General features: G+C 35.7%; 1 protein-coding gene across 2 annotated transcripts in view; it reads left to right on the top strand.

The window, feature by feature from the left end:
* Positions 1-363: 363 nt before the first annotated feature.
* NYAP2 (neuronal tyrosine-phosphorylated phosphoinositide-3-kinase adaptor 2) overlaps positions 364-16,644 on the top strand; it is a 255,854-nt gene continuing 239,573 nt past the window's right edge. Inside the window, exons 1-2 of one of the 2 annotated variants that reach the window (XM_041767334.1) lie at positions 364-965; positions 8,851-9,088. In XM_041767334.1, coding sequence (XP_041623268.1) covers positions 8,868-9,088 — 221 coding nt within the window. In that variant the 5' untranslated portion in view covers positions 364-965; positions 8,851-8,867. Of the gene's footprint in view, positions 966-7,318; positions 7,414-8,850; positions 9,089-16,644 lie in introns of those variants that run through there. The other variant, XM_041767335.1, reaches the window with a different exon arrangement.

The following is a 16,644-nucleotide window of genomic DNA, read 5'->3' as shown; positions in this document are numbered from 1 at the left end:
CGAAGTAGAACGATGCTGCTTTCGGGTTTCTTGCCATTTCTTCAGTTTCTTCTTCCGTTTCCAATGGGCCTAGTGAGCAGGAACTATCCAAGGTGCTAGAATGCTGGCAGCTTTGCTGTTCAAGGCAGACGGATTGCAGAAACAGAGAAGAAAGATTACTGCTTATTTCAGAAGGTAGGTTCTTTGTTTCAGAATCCCTGATTAATCAGCAGCAGCATCAACAGACTAAGGCAGCTGGAGAGGAGAGAGAGAGAGAAGCAGGAAGGGAGGGAGTCAGGGGCAGCGAGGGAGGGAGGGGAAAGAGAGAGAATGGGAGAGAGAGAGCTGGTTGTCACGGGGGAGGGACGATGCCACAAGCTAGGCTGCTCCAAACCTTCTGTATGTAAGTGGCAATGAGAAAGAGCATCTTTTTGGCTGAAAGGAGACATTTAGAGAGGATGCTTCTGATTTTTTGTTTTCATTTATTTTTGTCTTCACAGAATATAATCAAATGAGGCACCTTAGCCAGCCTGGGTGATTGCTTCGAGTCTTGTAATCATCTGTGTAGCAAAGTGGGTAAAATCATTCAATTTCTTTCCTGCTGGACCTGGAAGGCGAGGGGCTGAGTATTCATCCCCACCCATTAGCTATGCCCTCTTTTCTCTGAATGTCGATTTAAGGAAGCAAGCACCTGTCTTCTGCCACCGTATCTTCCTAGCAAACTTTAAAGGCCATTTTATCTGATAGGAAGAACATCAAGAATGCTCTGATCTCTAGTGATGAAGAATCTGGGAATGGACACTTTTCCCATCCAGACACAATGCACTTTAATTGAAGAAAAACTGAGCTGAACTACAAGTCTATTTCTTATGGTGCTGGATTACTCCTACAGAACTGCCCTGAGATCAACCGCGAGAGAGGGCTCTGAAAGACACAAGTCACCTTCTGATTATTGCACTTAGCTCTCCCTGGAGACTTAAATTTTGGTATGTATCTCATTTTTCAGATTATCTAAGCATGCTAATTGAATCCAGCACTAAATAGATCAAGCAATCTGGTTATGAAATGGAATGGATTTTATCTGGGGATACTTAATGCTGAAGTTTGCATGTCTTATTAGGTGGAACAGAAATAAAGCCACAGCGAAGGCATCTAAGGCTTTAATAAGCCTCAGGCTATTTTGTACCCTCTCACCCACTTAGTTACATTACCACAGAAATGGCTAAACTAGATTTTCATTGGTAAAATAAGCCATGTTAAATTATTAAAAGCATTGAAAATATTTTCAAGGGTGTTAATTGGCATTCACGTTGTGCATGCTAGCTATTTATCTGCTATTCCATACCATAAATATTTTACAACAGTCTCTCAGCACATTTGTGTCAGCCTAATTTTGCATTCTAAAAAAAAAAAAAAAACCTACCAAGAAAAAAAAAAAAACTATCAGACATACACTAAAGCTGAAACTGCTTCTTCCTGAGTAGATCTAAACCTTTTTGAGAAACATGTATTTTAATATCACTCAATATCAGAAAGATTTCCTTAACCTTATCACAACAAATATTTTCTATTGAACTTTTGGTAGACTTGTTTTACCTGGGATATACACTTATTTTGTTGGAGTGTCTTCACCTTAATTTTTTCAAGAACCAGAAATATTTTAAATACAAGAAATATAGGTCTTCCCTAGCTGGAAGAACTATTATATGAAATAATATTGTTCCTTCTCATTAGGAAAGCCTAAAGTTGTTTCCGTACCATAGAACTGTTGTTTTTGTGTGTTTTTTAAACATAGCCCCAAAATAAGGGAATTCAGTGTAAAAAGTTATACTATGTAGTTCTAGTCATTTTAACATGCAAAAAATTATAACCAACTCGTATGAAATAATGACTGTGGAGCAAGAGTGAAAATGAACTCCTCTCCTAATTCTTCACATGTTAAATAATGTTCCAACTTATTTTTTATACTGTCAATTGGTAAACAGATTAGTATTAGAATATGTGAGCCACAAATACCAAAATTATTTTATTTTTCTGTGGCCATTGCAACATATGTTTGCCAACTCAGCAAAGAAGGGGACTCTGAAGGACATTGACAGTTAAGGAAATCAGTGAAAACAGACCTGAGAAAAAATACTACCACTTCAAAAGAAACTATAGAGAAGCCCAAGGACTTGGGGCATTAGCAAAGTTTAGAAAGAGAAGTGTAAAAATCCTAGAGACAAGAAGGTTGTCTATTGTTACAAGAAATAAAAAAAGTCATAGACTCTCAATTCAATTAGATGGTTTCCATTGCAGCTCCAGTCAGCAATTTATCATACTGACTATATCTACTTTGCAAATACTGCCTTGTAAGCGTCTGGAAACATTTGGCCAAAGGCTCAGAAAAGTACCTCAGCCGTTGACATTTTGTGTGAGTCCCTAATATTGCTGGAACTGTGCTATTTCTTTAGACCGTAGGCAAATAGCACATGACAACCTGGAAGTTTGGGGAAGTCCGATTTATGATGTTACTCTATTAACATGATCCATACCCATTTTACCCATTGTGGGAAGGGAGAGTGTAGAGAAAAACTCACTATCAAGTAATCTGCCTTCTGCGAAAAAAAAGCAATCAGCGTCTTTGTAGTCACTTCAACAAGCTCTCGTGGTTTTAACTCTAACATTTCCCATTTTGGGCAGAACAGCTGCATTTTGATGAAAGTTTGAATAAGAAAATGAGCATGACCATTTGTGGGGTCGAGGGCAGGATTTTAAGCATAATCAAAGTGAAATGATAGGATTTATTTTTGACACATTATCAGAATAACAATTTTGACGTGGTTTACACAGGTGACGAATTATAACCAGGCAATCTTGTCTGTTGATTTAATCCTATGTGAAGTCAGCAAATTTTAGAAATTAATTTGCATACATATTTTACATATGTATGTGAAGACTGATTATTTAAATACTTATATTTTCACAATGTGTTTTCAAATTGGTCTGAGTACATGCAAAATATGTAAGAGATCTTTTTCCTTCTCCTGACCAAAAAAATACAGTTAAAAATTGCCTTGGGAAACTTTTATTTGGAGGAGTTGATACTGCTACATGAAATAGGATTCTCTGTCTTAGAGAGGATGGAATGATTTGAGTGAGAGGGAAAATCAACTTTTAATAGCTCAAATTCTAATAACTTCCTCACAGCATTGAGACAGGTGTGGTGTGAAAAACTCAGAAATAACTAAGGATGGGGCCTGGTTAACTTTCCCATATGCAAATGAAATGAAACACACAATGTGAAATGAAGGCAAAATGCTAGTCTTTCTACTGAGAAATTTATTTCCTTGTATGTATTTTGTTTTTCCCAGTCAAAACAAACAGCAGCATAAAAACAACACAAGATAAACTTTACATTATTCTAGCTATAACATTATCCTTTAGGGTTAACTGTGAACTAAAATTTAAGAAGCTTCTTAACTTCAAGAATGGAGAAGCAGTTCTCTCCCCAACAGTTGCTTTTCCTTCCTCTATCACTTGGTAGATACAGAAAATATCTGGATTAATGGAGTTTTCACAACTTTAAATCTTGGAAAACCAAAGTTTTAGATGGAGAACAACTCTATTTCAGGAATTCTGAACAAACATTTTAAGAAGAGATTAAAAGAACCGGCCCCCACAAGGGCCAGTGGGCTCATTCATTCAGATGATACTAATATACTAGAACCCAACTTTTGGTGGATGGTGGTCAATGATCCATCAGAAGGCTTTGCCTGTTAAGTTGGTGTACACACCCACCTGAGTCACTTCTTGTAGAGCCAGAATGTCACAATGCATGAAATTACACCAAAAGAGGAATTTGTTCTGAATTTTAAGAAAAGAGAAATACTTTAACATGTATAAGAAGATGGCATGCTTAATTGTTATCTGCCCCTTTCTGTGTGTCTTTTCTTCAACAATAGCCTGTAATTAATCAAATCCCTTCTATACCATGGAGAACCCAATCTTGACACGAATTAGTGACACGTTAAATTATCTTCTAGTAAATTAAGGCTATAAAAATTGATTTCTTAATTTATAAGGTAAATCTACATAAATGTATGTTCTTAAAGTTTTTGCATACACTGAATCCTCAAAAATGTGCACTTTTTTTGGCTTTAACATTGAAAGTCATGCAGTGTCTCAGCTTCTTGAGTTTCTTGGGTACAGAAAGAGAAAATAAGCAAGTGGATTTTTATGTTTCTATGGGTTCCATTTGGATACTTTTATGTATATTCTATGCTCTACATGTATATGTAATAAATAGTTTCATTTAAGTGGAAACATTGTAAAGAAATGTAATGATACTTTCAGCTCTAGGCTCTGCATGGGAAAGGTACAGTGATGGTTTTACACAAAAGAAAATAAAGACATGGTTAATTGAATACAAAGTTAAATGCTTAGTGTTTTAAATATGACCTCAATCTCACCAGTTTAAATTGGTGCATCTTAGCTAAGTAGAGTGAAATTTCAAGTTTTAGGAAGTGTCACAATATTATATAAAATATGCTTTGTGAAGGGTGTGGTCTACAGGAAATAACTAACAAGAGTGAAAGAATAAAATAAAGATGAGCAATTAGCTATCCAGTTGTGTTTAAGCCAACATCTGTAGCTTTTATTAGAATGGTAATGATTTTAAATACAGTAATCCAAAAATCAAACAAAAGGAGGGTTTTATGAATACACAATATAGCAGTGGAAGAAAGGAATAAGTGAAGCTCTCTGTGATTTGTATGGAGATTCTGATCTCGGTCATTTTAGGTGCTTTCCTAAGACCACCCTGACACAGATTTTCAATATTAGCTACAACTTCCAAGAAAAAGAACACACATACAAATTTTGCACTATTTGAGTCTATGCCATGTATTTTTACCAAAATCTATCTACCTTGTAGATGAAGACCATGGATGTCAGTTTTCAACTAATGCTCTAGGGGGGGCTAAAATGCCTAATTTGTTGGGAGCAAAAATGGCTGCAGACACATACTAATTTAAATAAAGGGGATAACTGGAGAATGCAAAAGTAACAGATCCTTTCAATCTCACTCACTTTGTTGTCCCAAAAGTACCAGGCAGTCATTTGAGGTCTAATAAGAATCTCTTACTTATTAGGGTAGAGCTAAAGATGCTACCTAAAGGTGGGGGCCTCTTCACTTCTTAACTATTATAGTCTTCCTAAGATGTCAATATTAGGGATTCAGTGTTCAAGACAAAGCTCTATAAAATATTTGCGTACAGGGTTGTCATTCAAGGGCCAGAAATGAACTTGATCTAATATCCAGCAGTCAAAATGAAGCTTAGTTTTTAGTGGTATAAAATGTTCCTTACTCAATATCCATCTTAGCCATAACTATACATTTCTGAAAGAGAAACAGATTTATGATCATATCTGACTGTGGGTTCTCACCACATAGAAATGGGTAATAGTTGTAATAAGATAGACACTTCACATCAAGTTCACTTTTTTTAAATGAGGCCTCATCTTCCTTTAGTAAGGAGTGAATGAATGAATCTGTTCATTCAGAGTTCAGCAGCTAAGAAATACCTTTGGCTTGGAAGACTCTAAGTCTTTGAGCTTCATGCTTCTTATGTGCTAAGACCCTCATTTTCTATACCTAGAAAATGGTGTAGAATGGATAAATGATCTGCCTGCATGGTTAGGAGGCAAGTCTGCGAACGCCTTCCATGCCTCCATTTGCACATCTGTGCCTAAGAATGTTGAACTTCATTAAATATTCTATTCAGTTATGTTCCAGTAAAAATGTGTTTATCAAGGAGTGATTACTAAACATAATCTTGGCCACAGTTAAGAATTGTGAAAAGTATCTAATAGCAACGTTAGTAACTGATGATTATGTTCATGTTTCTTGGATTTTCATTTTCTAACTGAACCTCCAATAATGTAAGGAGGTAAGTTATCATTCCAACCACCATTGCAAAAACATGGAAACTAAAGCTCAGAGGGAGGGGTTCATTAGATTGTCTAAAGTGAGACCTAGGGGTGCTTCCATTGGGATTTCTAGGCCATACTACTCAAGTTCTCAGTTATGCTCTTCAGAACTGTCTAACTGCCCTCTGTCCCTGCCCCCCATTACAAATTACCTTTTACATGTGGATGAGAAAGCAGAAAAATGTGATGCTTCAACATTAGTAGGGTCCAAGTCCATTGTTTATGTTTATTTTTGAATATAATTGTCGAAAATTTTTCTTTGTTCATCCTCAAAAATGGTGACCATAAACCATGACAAACTAATGAAAGCCACCATTGTTACCTGAATTGGTGCCCTTGTCAGACTGCATGGCAATTTTTTTATTTATTGTGCTTTTACATTGCAATATAAATGTCTAGAAGGACACAGTTTTGCCTTTATCAGTGCCTGGTTCATAATAGATGCTCAAGAAATAATTGAATAAGTGAATGATCATAGAATCAAATCCTTCCCTAGAACTAGATGACAAGCATGCTCGCATTCAACATTTGCATTTCATTATCTGGAAGTATTACTAGATTTTATGGTTGATTTTTTACCCCTCAAATTTTCATCTCAACTTTTAAAAAAATCTTATTGTACAACTTTCCATGGGATAAATATTTTATGATATAATTATTTAATATTGTCTTGGAATAAACACAATTTAAACTCCAGGCAATTTGAAAGACCACTTACAGAGATAATTAATTTTCAGAAGTACCCAATTAACCTTGTTAATATTTGGAATATATAACTGTATAAAGGATATCTGATGTCATTTGGATGGGAGGAAAATTTAACAGAAGAAATACAAATTTTGAGGTAATGTCTTTCACAATGGGATATACGCAGTTTTGCTCCAGGGCAAAGTGGGAATGTTCATCTTCCACCCTGAGGCGTTATCTGTGGAATCCTTGTAATACTGACTTGGCTCACTTAACTATGGTAGAATTAATTGCCATAAAGTTATACAGATATTTTTTTATCCAGGCACACTCCCTGCTAAAGTCCTTGGTAAAAATGAATTCCTAATAATCATAATGCTTCAGCTTTCTGAGAATAATGTTCCTTTTTTTTTTTTCTGAAAATTGCAGTCGTTTGTAGCGGTAATTTCTTATTTCCACATGTGTCCACCACTTGAGTATCTAAACTCACAGACTGATATTACAATACAATTCAATTATGCTAGATAGTTGGAATTAAAAGACTATTTCATTTGCCAACCCATTATGGCTTAAAACCAAACCAAACATAATAAAACGTAACAAAAAAGAAATCATGAGTCAACAAACAACTCGTATCCTCTTGTTTCAACAATTTCTTACAGATTGGAGAATAAATCTTTAAATTCAGAATGGGCCTCAAATAACATATGAATTGACTGACAGCTGAAATGCTAATAAACTCTGATAAGAAGTAAAGTTTCCATAGCTACCATCCAGGTATGGAACATGATTATACTTGTAAAAAAATCAAAATGAAAATGATTCGTAGTAGCAAAAATGAAAGCCGAGGATTTCTACCTTAGATATTTGGGTGAATATTTCAAAAATGTCTTTCTGAGACTTTTAAAGAACGTAAAAGACATAAATGTAATTTATCATTTTAAATGGCCAAGTTTTTTTCTTGTTAATTTTGCTTTTGATTTTTCAATCTGACTCAATTATACCAGTTTCCTATACAACAGTGAATATGCAATTGAGGACAGTAGGCCTTAATAAGCTAGAAGGGTAAAATACTTATCTTGTATGCAATTAATTAATTAAACTTCAGTTCTATTTTTTGATTGATTGAAGCACCATTTCTCTATCCTCTAGCTTCATTGATTTCTATAATTCATTGGATACTTCTATTTCAAGGCATCCTGATTTTCAGAGCCTGCTGGTTATCCATCACCCATCTATCTATACTCATATACACATTTGACATTACCATTGCTGCCAATCTTCTACCTGTACTTTTATTATGATAATATTAGCTAACATTACTATATGGTTATTAGTGTTAAACTCTAAGCTAAATTCTTTATAGCATCGCGTCTCTAAATCATTATATCAGCAGGAGGTAGAAGCTATTATTTCCATCATTTTGTAGGTGAGCAGAGTATATGTTGGTTGAAAGTCCTATGTTTTGTTGTTGATTTTGTTTGATTTTGGTTTTTCAGTAATCCGTTCTATAGTTTGGGTTTTCAAATCTTCGTGTAGCAGTGATAACTGTAGTTGTCATTGCTTGAATTACCAGACTGCTGAGGATTAATGTGATCTTGGTGACCTATGCTATTTGAGTTGAAGTAGGCAGCCATGATGCAGCACCATTTTGAAAAATAATGTTGGATCAGAAAGGGATTATTTCCAAAATAAATTATATTAGAAATGTGTATTTCCTTGATTACTGCGATATTTTGGCACTTGTTTTAGGTTTGTGGATCTTAGTTTAAAATTATAAAAAAAAACCACACCTAATTTAAGTTTGTTCCAAGTAATCATATTTTATTTGAAATTGAGCAAGAAAGTCTTTATGGCAAATAGAAATAAGAATACATTTTTGAGAAACAAAATCTTGACTCTAAGTACATAAACCAAACGTTGATCTTGGCACATTGTATTTGTACACTCACATTACCTTTCAACGCAAGAGATTCGGTCTTCGATGTGCTAATTTTGTCAGTTTGAGGGAGTGTTTGCTACTCAGGCAACTTTCATTTAATATTTACCTCAAACACTCTTGATGGTTTGTAGTATCTAATGAGACATTTTCTCCCAATAGATTCTACCATAAACATTGGAGCTTTTAGTTGAGGAGATATTAGGGTGAATAAACAAACACCTTGCTTTTTACCTTCACCTTTGATAAAGGTAACCTGTGTTCTCATCCTACAGGAAGTGTTCCTTTTTACATGATACCCTCCAAGATGATGAGTTCTAATCCTGAGGAAGACCCTTTGGACACATTTCTCCAATATATTGAGGATATGGGGATGAAGGCCTATGATGGTTTGGTCATTCAGAATGCATCAGACATTGCTCGAGAGAATGACCGCTTGAGAAATGAAACCAACCTGGCCTACTTGAAGGAGAAGAATGAAAAACGCCGAAGACAAGAAGAAGCAATAAAACGGTAAATATAAATAAAAGTATCCCAAGTCTTGCATAACAAGGAAATCCATGAGTTCTGCAAAGGCTGTGATGGTGTCACCTGGTCAAGAAGGGTGTTTACCAGTTAGTCTTGATGAGACCAAGTGAAATTGGCAGCTCAACTGTAACAGAAACGCAATTCATCTGACTCACAGGACTCTCGCCTCAGCTTAGAAAAGTTACTTACTGGTGTGTTGTGCATATGGAGGTACAGCGGGGATTGGGAAAGAATTCAGTTTTCTTTAATAAAAGCTCATACCAAACAACCTCTTGGTAAAAGCCCAAGGGAACACATAAACAATCTCATCGTCAGTGTTTGATGAAAATCCCCACCTTTAATGGTCTTTGTTATAGTTCTTATTTTATAATGGCTCATCTTCTTCCTAGATTATAAAAAGACTCATGGATAATTAGAATTATATGAGCCACTGAAGGCAAGGGGACCCTCCCTGAGTGCTCTCTATGCAGAGTTTTAGGACTATTACATATCTTGTCTGGTACCGAGTGCCCCAGGTTTGTTGAAATGAAATGACTTTTTTACTGCAAAATGTACAGCTACAAGCAAATAAGTACCAGATTACAACTTCCAAACTGAGGCTAAATTTCCTGGGGCACTGAAGCCCAAAGAAGGATATCCATCTTTTGATTCCCCCAAGAATGTCATAGTGTTTTCAGTGTGTGTATGTGTGTGTGTGTGTGTGTGTGTGTATTTGATAGTGGTAAAGGTAGAGGCATATTGCATTCTACAAAGTCTTATTTTTTCAATAAGATCTATTTACTAAGTGCAAAGATTCAGAACTTAGAAAATTAATCCGTATCAATTAGCTGGATACAGAATAATATTAGTTAAGCTATTTCAATAGTTGGTGGATTTTTCATCTAATCTGACATTAATAATTTTGCTTCCTCTCTGTGAACATTATGATATTAGGGAAAAATTTGTTAGATGAACTATTTATTCTTATAATGAAACTAGATAAGGAAGCCCTACTTTAATCTTTAAAGGCAAATAACTTTATATGAGAGGTTTGGGAAAGAGAGAGAGCATTGGAAACCAAAAAAAGAAATGTTGTGGAAGACTATTTTGAAACAGTGTAATCTTTTTATTTTAGACTGTTAAATGGAAATCCGTGTATTACCAGGTATAAAAATATTTGTGAAATTATATACTTGATAAATATTGTCACAATTGTTTATATTTAAGTCAATATGTTGTTGGGGACTATGCTATTTTTTATTCCTCCCCAATTTTAGTTGGTATCACCAATTCCCTTCTAGGATACACTAAATAGCCTTTCTTCAGGACAATTTCCACCCCTTGGGAATTAATTCTCAGGAACTTCTGTATGTATGCTAGCACTGAAGAAAACTCATTAAAAATGAGGTTTCTAAAGTTTTCCTAAAATGTTTCTAAAATTCATAACAAAAAAGAATAATTCACATGTCTCTAAAACAGATTCATCTTTATAATGAAAGTTTTCCTGATCTTGGCATTAAAACTCAATCATTCATTCTTTTCTTTAACCATATAAATAGAATTATTTGCAGAAGTTTCATTAGATTTTACAGAAATCTAAAGTGTGCTTATCATTGTACTATTAACTTTTGTGTTTCATCAACAAACTTTAGAAAGGTTCTATCTATAAAGATATTAAGACAGAAAATGTCTGATTTTTAGATAGTTTTCTGTCAAGTGTTCAAAAAGTCATAATCAACAACTTCAAAGGAGCCTGAAGTTCGAGGCATGGTGGCAGGGATTTAGGTAAGTGGCAACACATCAAAACCCTGTCATTACATAATAAGTGAGGTCCAGAAAATTCAGTTATGTGAACTTTGAGTTGGTCTCTGCTAGGTTAAGAAAGCAGTATTTTCTAGAATCATGTTAGAAAGCATTAAAGTATAGATAGTTCAGATCATACATTGAATTGAAAAACAATGATGTGAAGACCTTTATTTCCACATCATGCTCTCAGCATAAGATCAAACGTTAGTCTGGCTCTGCTTGAGAACAGAGCAAAGGACAGGAATAAGTTACCCACCATGTTACGTTCCAGGTGGTGTTATTCACGGGAGAGTTTTAGAGGTATGTAATTTGTCGGATCAGACCTGGTGCAGTAGGATTTCACATGATCAGTCTATTCAGAATTTCTCCCTAGATGTGGGTATAGTAGGAGAATGAACCAACTTCCCACACAAGGGAATGGCCAACTAGAGGTAAACTGCCTGGTCCTAATTCAGTGGCCTTATCTTATGAATTCTGACTCCACCCTGAAATAAGGATCAGACAGAGAGACTTAATCCTGGTTGTAAGAAATAACACTGATTCTGATGAGACAGATAGGGCACCTCACACCTGAGATCAAGAAGATTCAAGGCCACGGGGCCAAACAATGCATGCATACTGCAATATGCACCATGGTTGCTGATGTCCAAACCACAGTGTAACTTTCATGGGAAGAAAGACCTAAAACAGATTTATTGTTCAACAAACATTTGCTGTTAAATGTATTAATTGACTGGGGAAATATATCTTAAAATTTTGCTAACTGCCAGGCCACGTTCAAGACCTTGATGTGACAGCAATAAACAGAACAAATTTCCTGTTGTAAGGAAGATACATTCTGAGGGAAGGGTAAAGAGGAGACAACACTAAACATAATTATATATAAATATATATAACAGGTGATAAAACAAAGCTTGGTAAAGGAGATAAAAACAGAGCCTAGGGAAGGCTGCATAAATTATGTTTGAGACATTGGAAAAGTGCTGCCAGAGATGTGAAGTGTGTGGCTATTGGCAAGAAGAGGATTGTAGGCAGGGGGAATAGTAAGTTTGAGGTGTTCTAAGAAGAGGACAAGGCATCACACAGTGACCAAGGCAAGGATTGGGGAGATTTAAGTTGAGACTGGTAGAAGGCCATCGGGTAATATAGAGCTTTATAAACTTTTGTGTTTTATTCTGAAGGAGAAAACAAAATCCATTGAAGATTTTTGAGCAGAGGTGTGAGCTGCTTTAACCGAACATTCTGCCAGGGTTAGTCTTGCTTCTGTATTGAGGAGATAGATGGGGCATGGCTAAATGTATGAAATCCAAAGACAAATCCTTTGTGATACATCAGGTGAGAGATGATGGTGGCTTGGACCAGGGTGGTAATAGTAAAGGTGGCATAAAATGCTCAAATTATGGGCACCATCAAAATGTTCTAATTGATGAGAGGTGGGAGTTGAATAAGAAAAAAAAACTGAAGATGGCTTTCTACTTCATTTTGATGTTGTTTTGTGTCCATGTGTGTGCGTGTTTTGCTTCGTCTTTTGCCTGAAACATGAGAAAAGTGATGTTTCATTTAATGAGATAGCAAAGACTAGAAGAGACGAAGTTTAAGTTAACTGTTAGAGGAATGAAAGCTCAGCTTTGGTATCCCAATTTTGTGAGCCCTTTTGGATGGCCCAGTGGAAAATGCTGGATAGACAGTTCGATCCAGGATATATGGTAAGATCAAAGCTGGAGACATGAATGTGAGGTTCATCAGGGTCTATAGATCACAAGACATTAGCCTTGTTGAGTACACTTAGAATCTAAAGTCCGAGATGCACCCTGGACTGTTCCTTGGGGCACCTTACTGCTTACATGGTAGGAACAATAGAAGAATCCGGGAAGTACAGCCAGGACAGAGGGGAAGAACCATGAAGGATGGTGATGTCTCAGAGTCAAGTGAGAAAAGTGATTAAAGAAGATAGATTTTCGTAATGGATCAGTTGAAGCCTGAGAATTGATGCCTCTTACCACATTGGTGTTGTTGACAAGAACAGTTCTGGTGAAGGGCTGGGAACAAAACCCAGTGAGATTGTATTCATGAGTGAGTGGGAAGAAAGGAACTGAAGCAGAATATAGCGAACTATTCTGAGGGCTTTGAGGCTAAAGAAATTCAAAAATATGGAGAGTAATTGTAGTGGAAAGTGGGGTCTATGGTATTTTGTTTTTCTATATTTTTCCTTTAAGAAGAAAGTAAACTTATTTAAAATGCTTATTTAAAATACTTATTTAAAATGCTGAATGAATGATTACAAAGAAAGGGAAATGTTAATGGCTTAGGAGAAAGAAGGAAAAATTACTGTGATTATGGACTTGAGTAGACGTGAAGGCTTAGGATCCAAGGCATCTTAGGAAAAAGCATAGACTGCACAGCCATCGTAGAAGAAAAGATGGCTCAGGGTACAGAAGGCTGAATGAGACTGAATGAATGACTAACCCTGCAGGACAAGGTCCCCAACCTGGTTCATTGCCTTCCGAGCACCTTTGTGTTACTGCTTCTATAGCTGTTCATTCAGTAGGATTTGAAGATGTGGTTCGTATGTGTCTCAGATACTGGTAACTCTACACATTCTTTTCTGCACCCATTCCTCCAAATATTTTTCTGGAATTGCATAATGTTAATATCTTTGAAAGGACAAAATTCAGCAATACCTCCTAAATTATTGAGATTTCTTCCTCAATGATTTGAAGACATAGAAGTCTCTGGATGTTGTTGGGGGTGGGGGGTGAGGTTTGAGAGAGAAATATCAAAAGAACCAAACATGAGTGATCAGACAGGAAGAAGGGACCAAAGGTCTTGCATGACTCTGTGCCAGGGCTGTCTATGGGTATCTTAAGTTATCCCCTTTTAGTGTCCATTGCAATATCCAAACTCAACTTTGTTTTGTTCATATAGTGACTGGCATCTTGGGATTCTGACAATTTAAAACTTAATAAGCTTTTATTTCTTCTCAGAGTACATTTTTGGAATTACTTCAAATTTCTTAATAGAAAATACATGTTTAATATTTTTCAGCATTTTGGGGTTTCAGGGTTGGCAACAGAAGCGGAATACTCACATCTAATTTAACACATATTTTAATTTTTTAACATGTAATTTATGTCCAATTGTAAACAAAATTCTACATGACATTAATGAACATAGCTTAATTAAAATTCTTTAACATGTCTGCTGGATGCCTTCTTAAATATATGCTGTGATTTGATATATGGGATATAAATGCTAAAAATCTAAAGATGGGGCATGTTTGACCTTGAAAAGGCATTGATGATAATTCTCTGTGAAATATGCCAGTTGCAATTTCAGAAATGTGCAGACTGCCAAGGATTGCTTAAAAAATGGAAATAGGATTTCATATGATTGACCTTCTGGATCACATATGTGCCGAAATGCCTTTTGTGCTGAAGCTTGGAGGCTTAAAACACTGAGCTCTCAGAAAAAAAATATCCTCATCACTTTCTCAGTGTTGTAAGTCACTTAGGCTTTCTCAGTGCAATTCCTTATTTTTTAAACTAACTTGAGCCCCCTGTCACTTCTAACTTTCTGGTACCTTCACTTCCATTTCTCAAATGGGATTTTACTGAAAACGCTCATTGTGTGAAAAATTCTAAATAAATAGAAAAAAGTGATCCTGTTAGTGCTTTTTTTTTTAACAGCCCCAAATAACATTTGATGAGAAAGAATGGGAGAGAAAGACCGAAAAAAGAAAAGTTAATGGAGAATGAAAAAAAAATATTTCAGTAGCTCATCATTTCTGCTATTTTAAACCCTAATGGTTTTGTGCAGGCACTGTTAAATGAGATTTATTTTTTATTAAAAAGCCTGTAAGAAAACAAACACTCAAAACCTACAGCTTCCAACAAGTGAGCTCACTTGAGGCAGGTTACAAAACCCTACTTTGTCATGTGTGGGGGTGAAAAAGGATGTCTAAGAAACAGGGATGATGTGTATGTCGAGCCACTGAGGTAACACAGGCATCAGACATTAAATAAATAGAAGGCAACTGACCAAAGAGAACAGAATCTAGCCACAGACGAATTGTAAAGGCAGTGCTTGTGTGCACCTGTGAACATAGGCCAGTTTCAGAAGTTCACTATGTATAGGTAAAGCTGTGTTTAGGACACCAGTTAAAGCTATTCACTGAAAAAAAAAAATAAAAAAAAAATAAAGCTATTCATTGAGGAGGAGGGCTAATCAAAAGAGCATCTGGTATACCAAGACCAGAGGTGAGGCTTCCTTTCAAGTGAACTTTTCTTTCTGGATTCTGGAACCTGTCCCTACACTGTCTCCTTTTACTATTAGCCACAGAACTTTGAAAACAATAGAGGCAATATCCCTTCACCATAAAGCAACAAGAAAATATGTTCCCGGGACATGTTTCTCCGCGTATGTTTTCTATTATCCAACCGGATTTGATTTTTTTTTTTCCCTAATGAAACAAATGCTACATTAGTGAAATTCTCCCAAACATTGCAAGTCTGGAAGACAGCTCTCAGCTAGAGCAAAGTGGTTCTGTCACAAAGGACTACTTAGGCTGATTAGGAACATCTCTGTTCCCTGTGGATGCCCTCAAGGGATCTATATGAGGTTATATTTCCTCTTTAAAAGTGACAGTCAGAAATGGAATTAGATTACTTACAGCTCCTTTAAAAAAAATACATGCAATTGTATATTAGTATGTATACTTGGAAGCTGTTTATAGTTGAAGGCTTCAGTACTTCTGTTAGTCAAAGAGGAACAAAGGACCACTAAATATCCTTCAGACCATGTAGGGAAAAAAAAGAGTAAAAATAAAAATAAAGTATTTGCTGTTCTTTTTCTAAAACATTGCTACCTAAAAAGCAAATGGTCCTAATACCAGGGTTTTGAATTGGTTAATATTTTAAATAATTAGTCGAAGACATAATTACACTGAGAACTCTTATTAGAGAAATGTTAACAGTTACATAAATCCTCTCTAGATAGTTATGGCTTCTGAAATCATGCTCATGATTTGTGGCAAAAGACTGTATGGAAATAGAGAGCATTTGCTGAAGTGCATTTTCGTGAGTGATCTATCCATTTAGTGCTAAATGAATACCTACTTTGGTCATGAATAGATAATCTCATTGGGTTTGTTTTAATTGGAGGCATATAGAAAACTGAAATACCCTATTTGTATATCAAAATAGATGTTGAACCACCATTGCTCAGGTGAATTGAGGACAGTTAAATGAACCAGAGTTCAGAAACATAACTGTGTCAACTTTTAAAAATATTCTACAGCTAGTCTTAAAATATTTAGAAATATTCTATAGCTAGGATAGAAATACTCTATAATTAGCAAAAGCTCCTATGCTTAGAGTCTAGGAAACAAACTCAAAAAGCCCTCAGCCATAATCCCATCTAGAATGAAACTCAAATCTGCAGCGTGTCAGGGTCTTGCTGGACTGAATCAGCTGATCTGATCTGATGTGAATTTCTGACCTAATTTTGCTGTAGGACTCAGTGCTCAGGCAGAGAAAACAAGGTTAATGTGTTGATAAGGGGCTGAGATTAAACAGCAGACAGTATCTTGATAACTCTCTCTAATTTCAGCTTCCTCTTGTGTTTGTGATTAATTCCAATCACTTTTGTATTAATCATTTCAGGGGACCTCAAGCTGCTTTGCTAGTTTTTATGTTAAAATTATGCATCCAGATTTTCTTTTTTTTTTATAGACAAACAAAATATCCAGATATTGCAGT

Source organism: Vulpes lagopus, chromosome 8 (genome assembly GCF_018345385.1).
Source record: "Vulpes lagopus strain Blue_001 chromosome 8, ASM1834538v1, whole genome shotgun sequence".
Taxonomy (NCBI): Eukaryota; Metazoa; Chordata; class Mammalia; order Carnivora; family Canidae; genus Vulpes; species Vulpes lagopus.
Note: the sequence above shows the minus strand (reverse complement) of the source record. Positions and strands in the feature narration are given on the sequence as shown.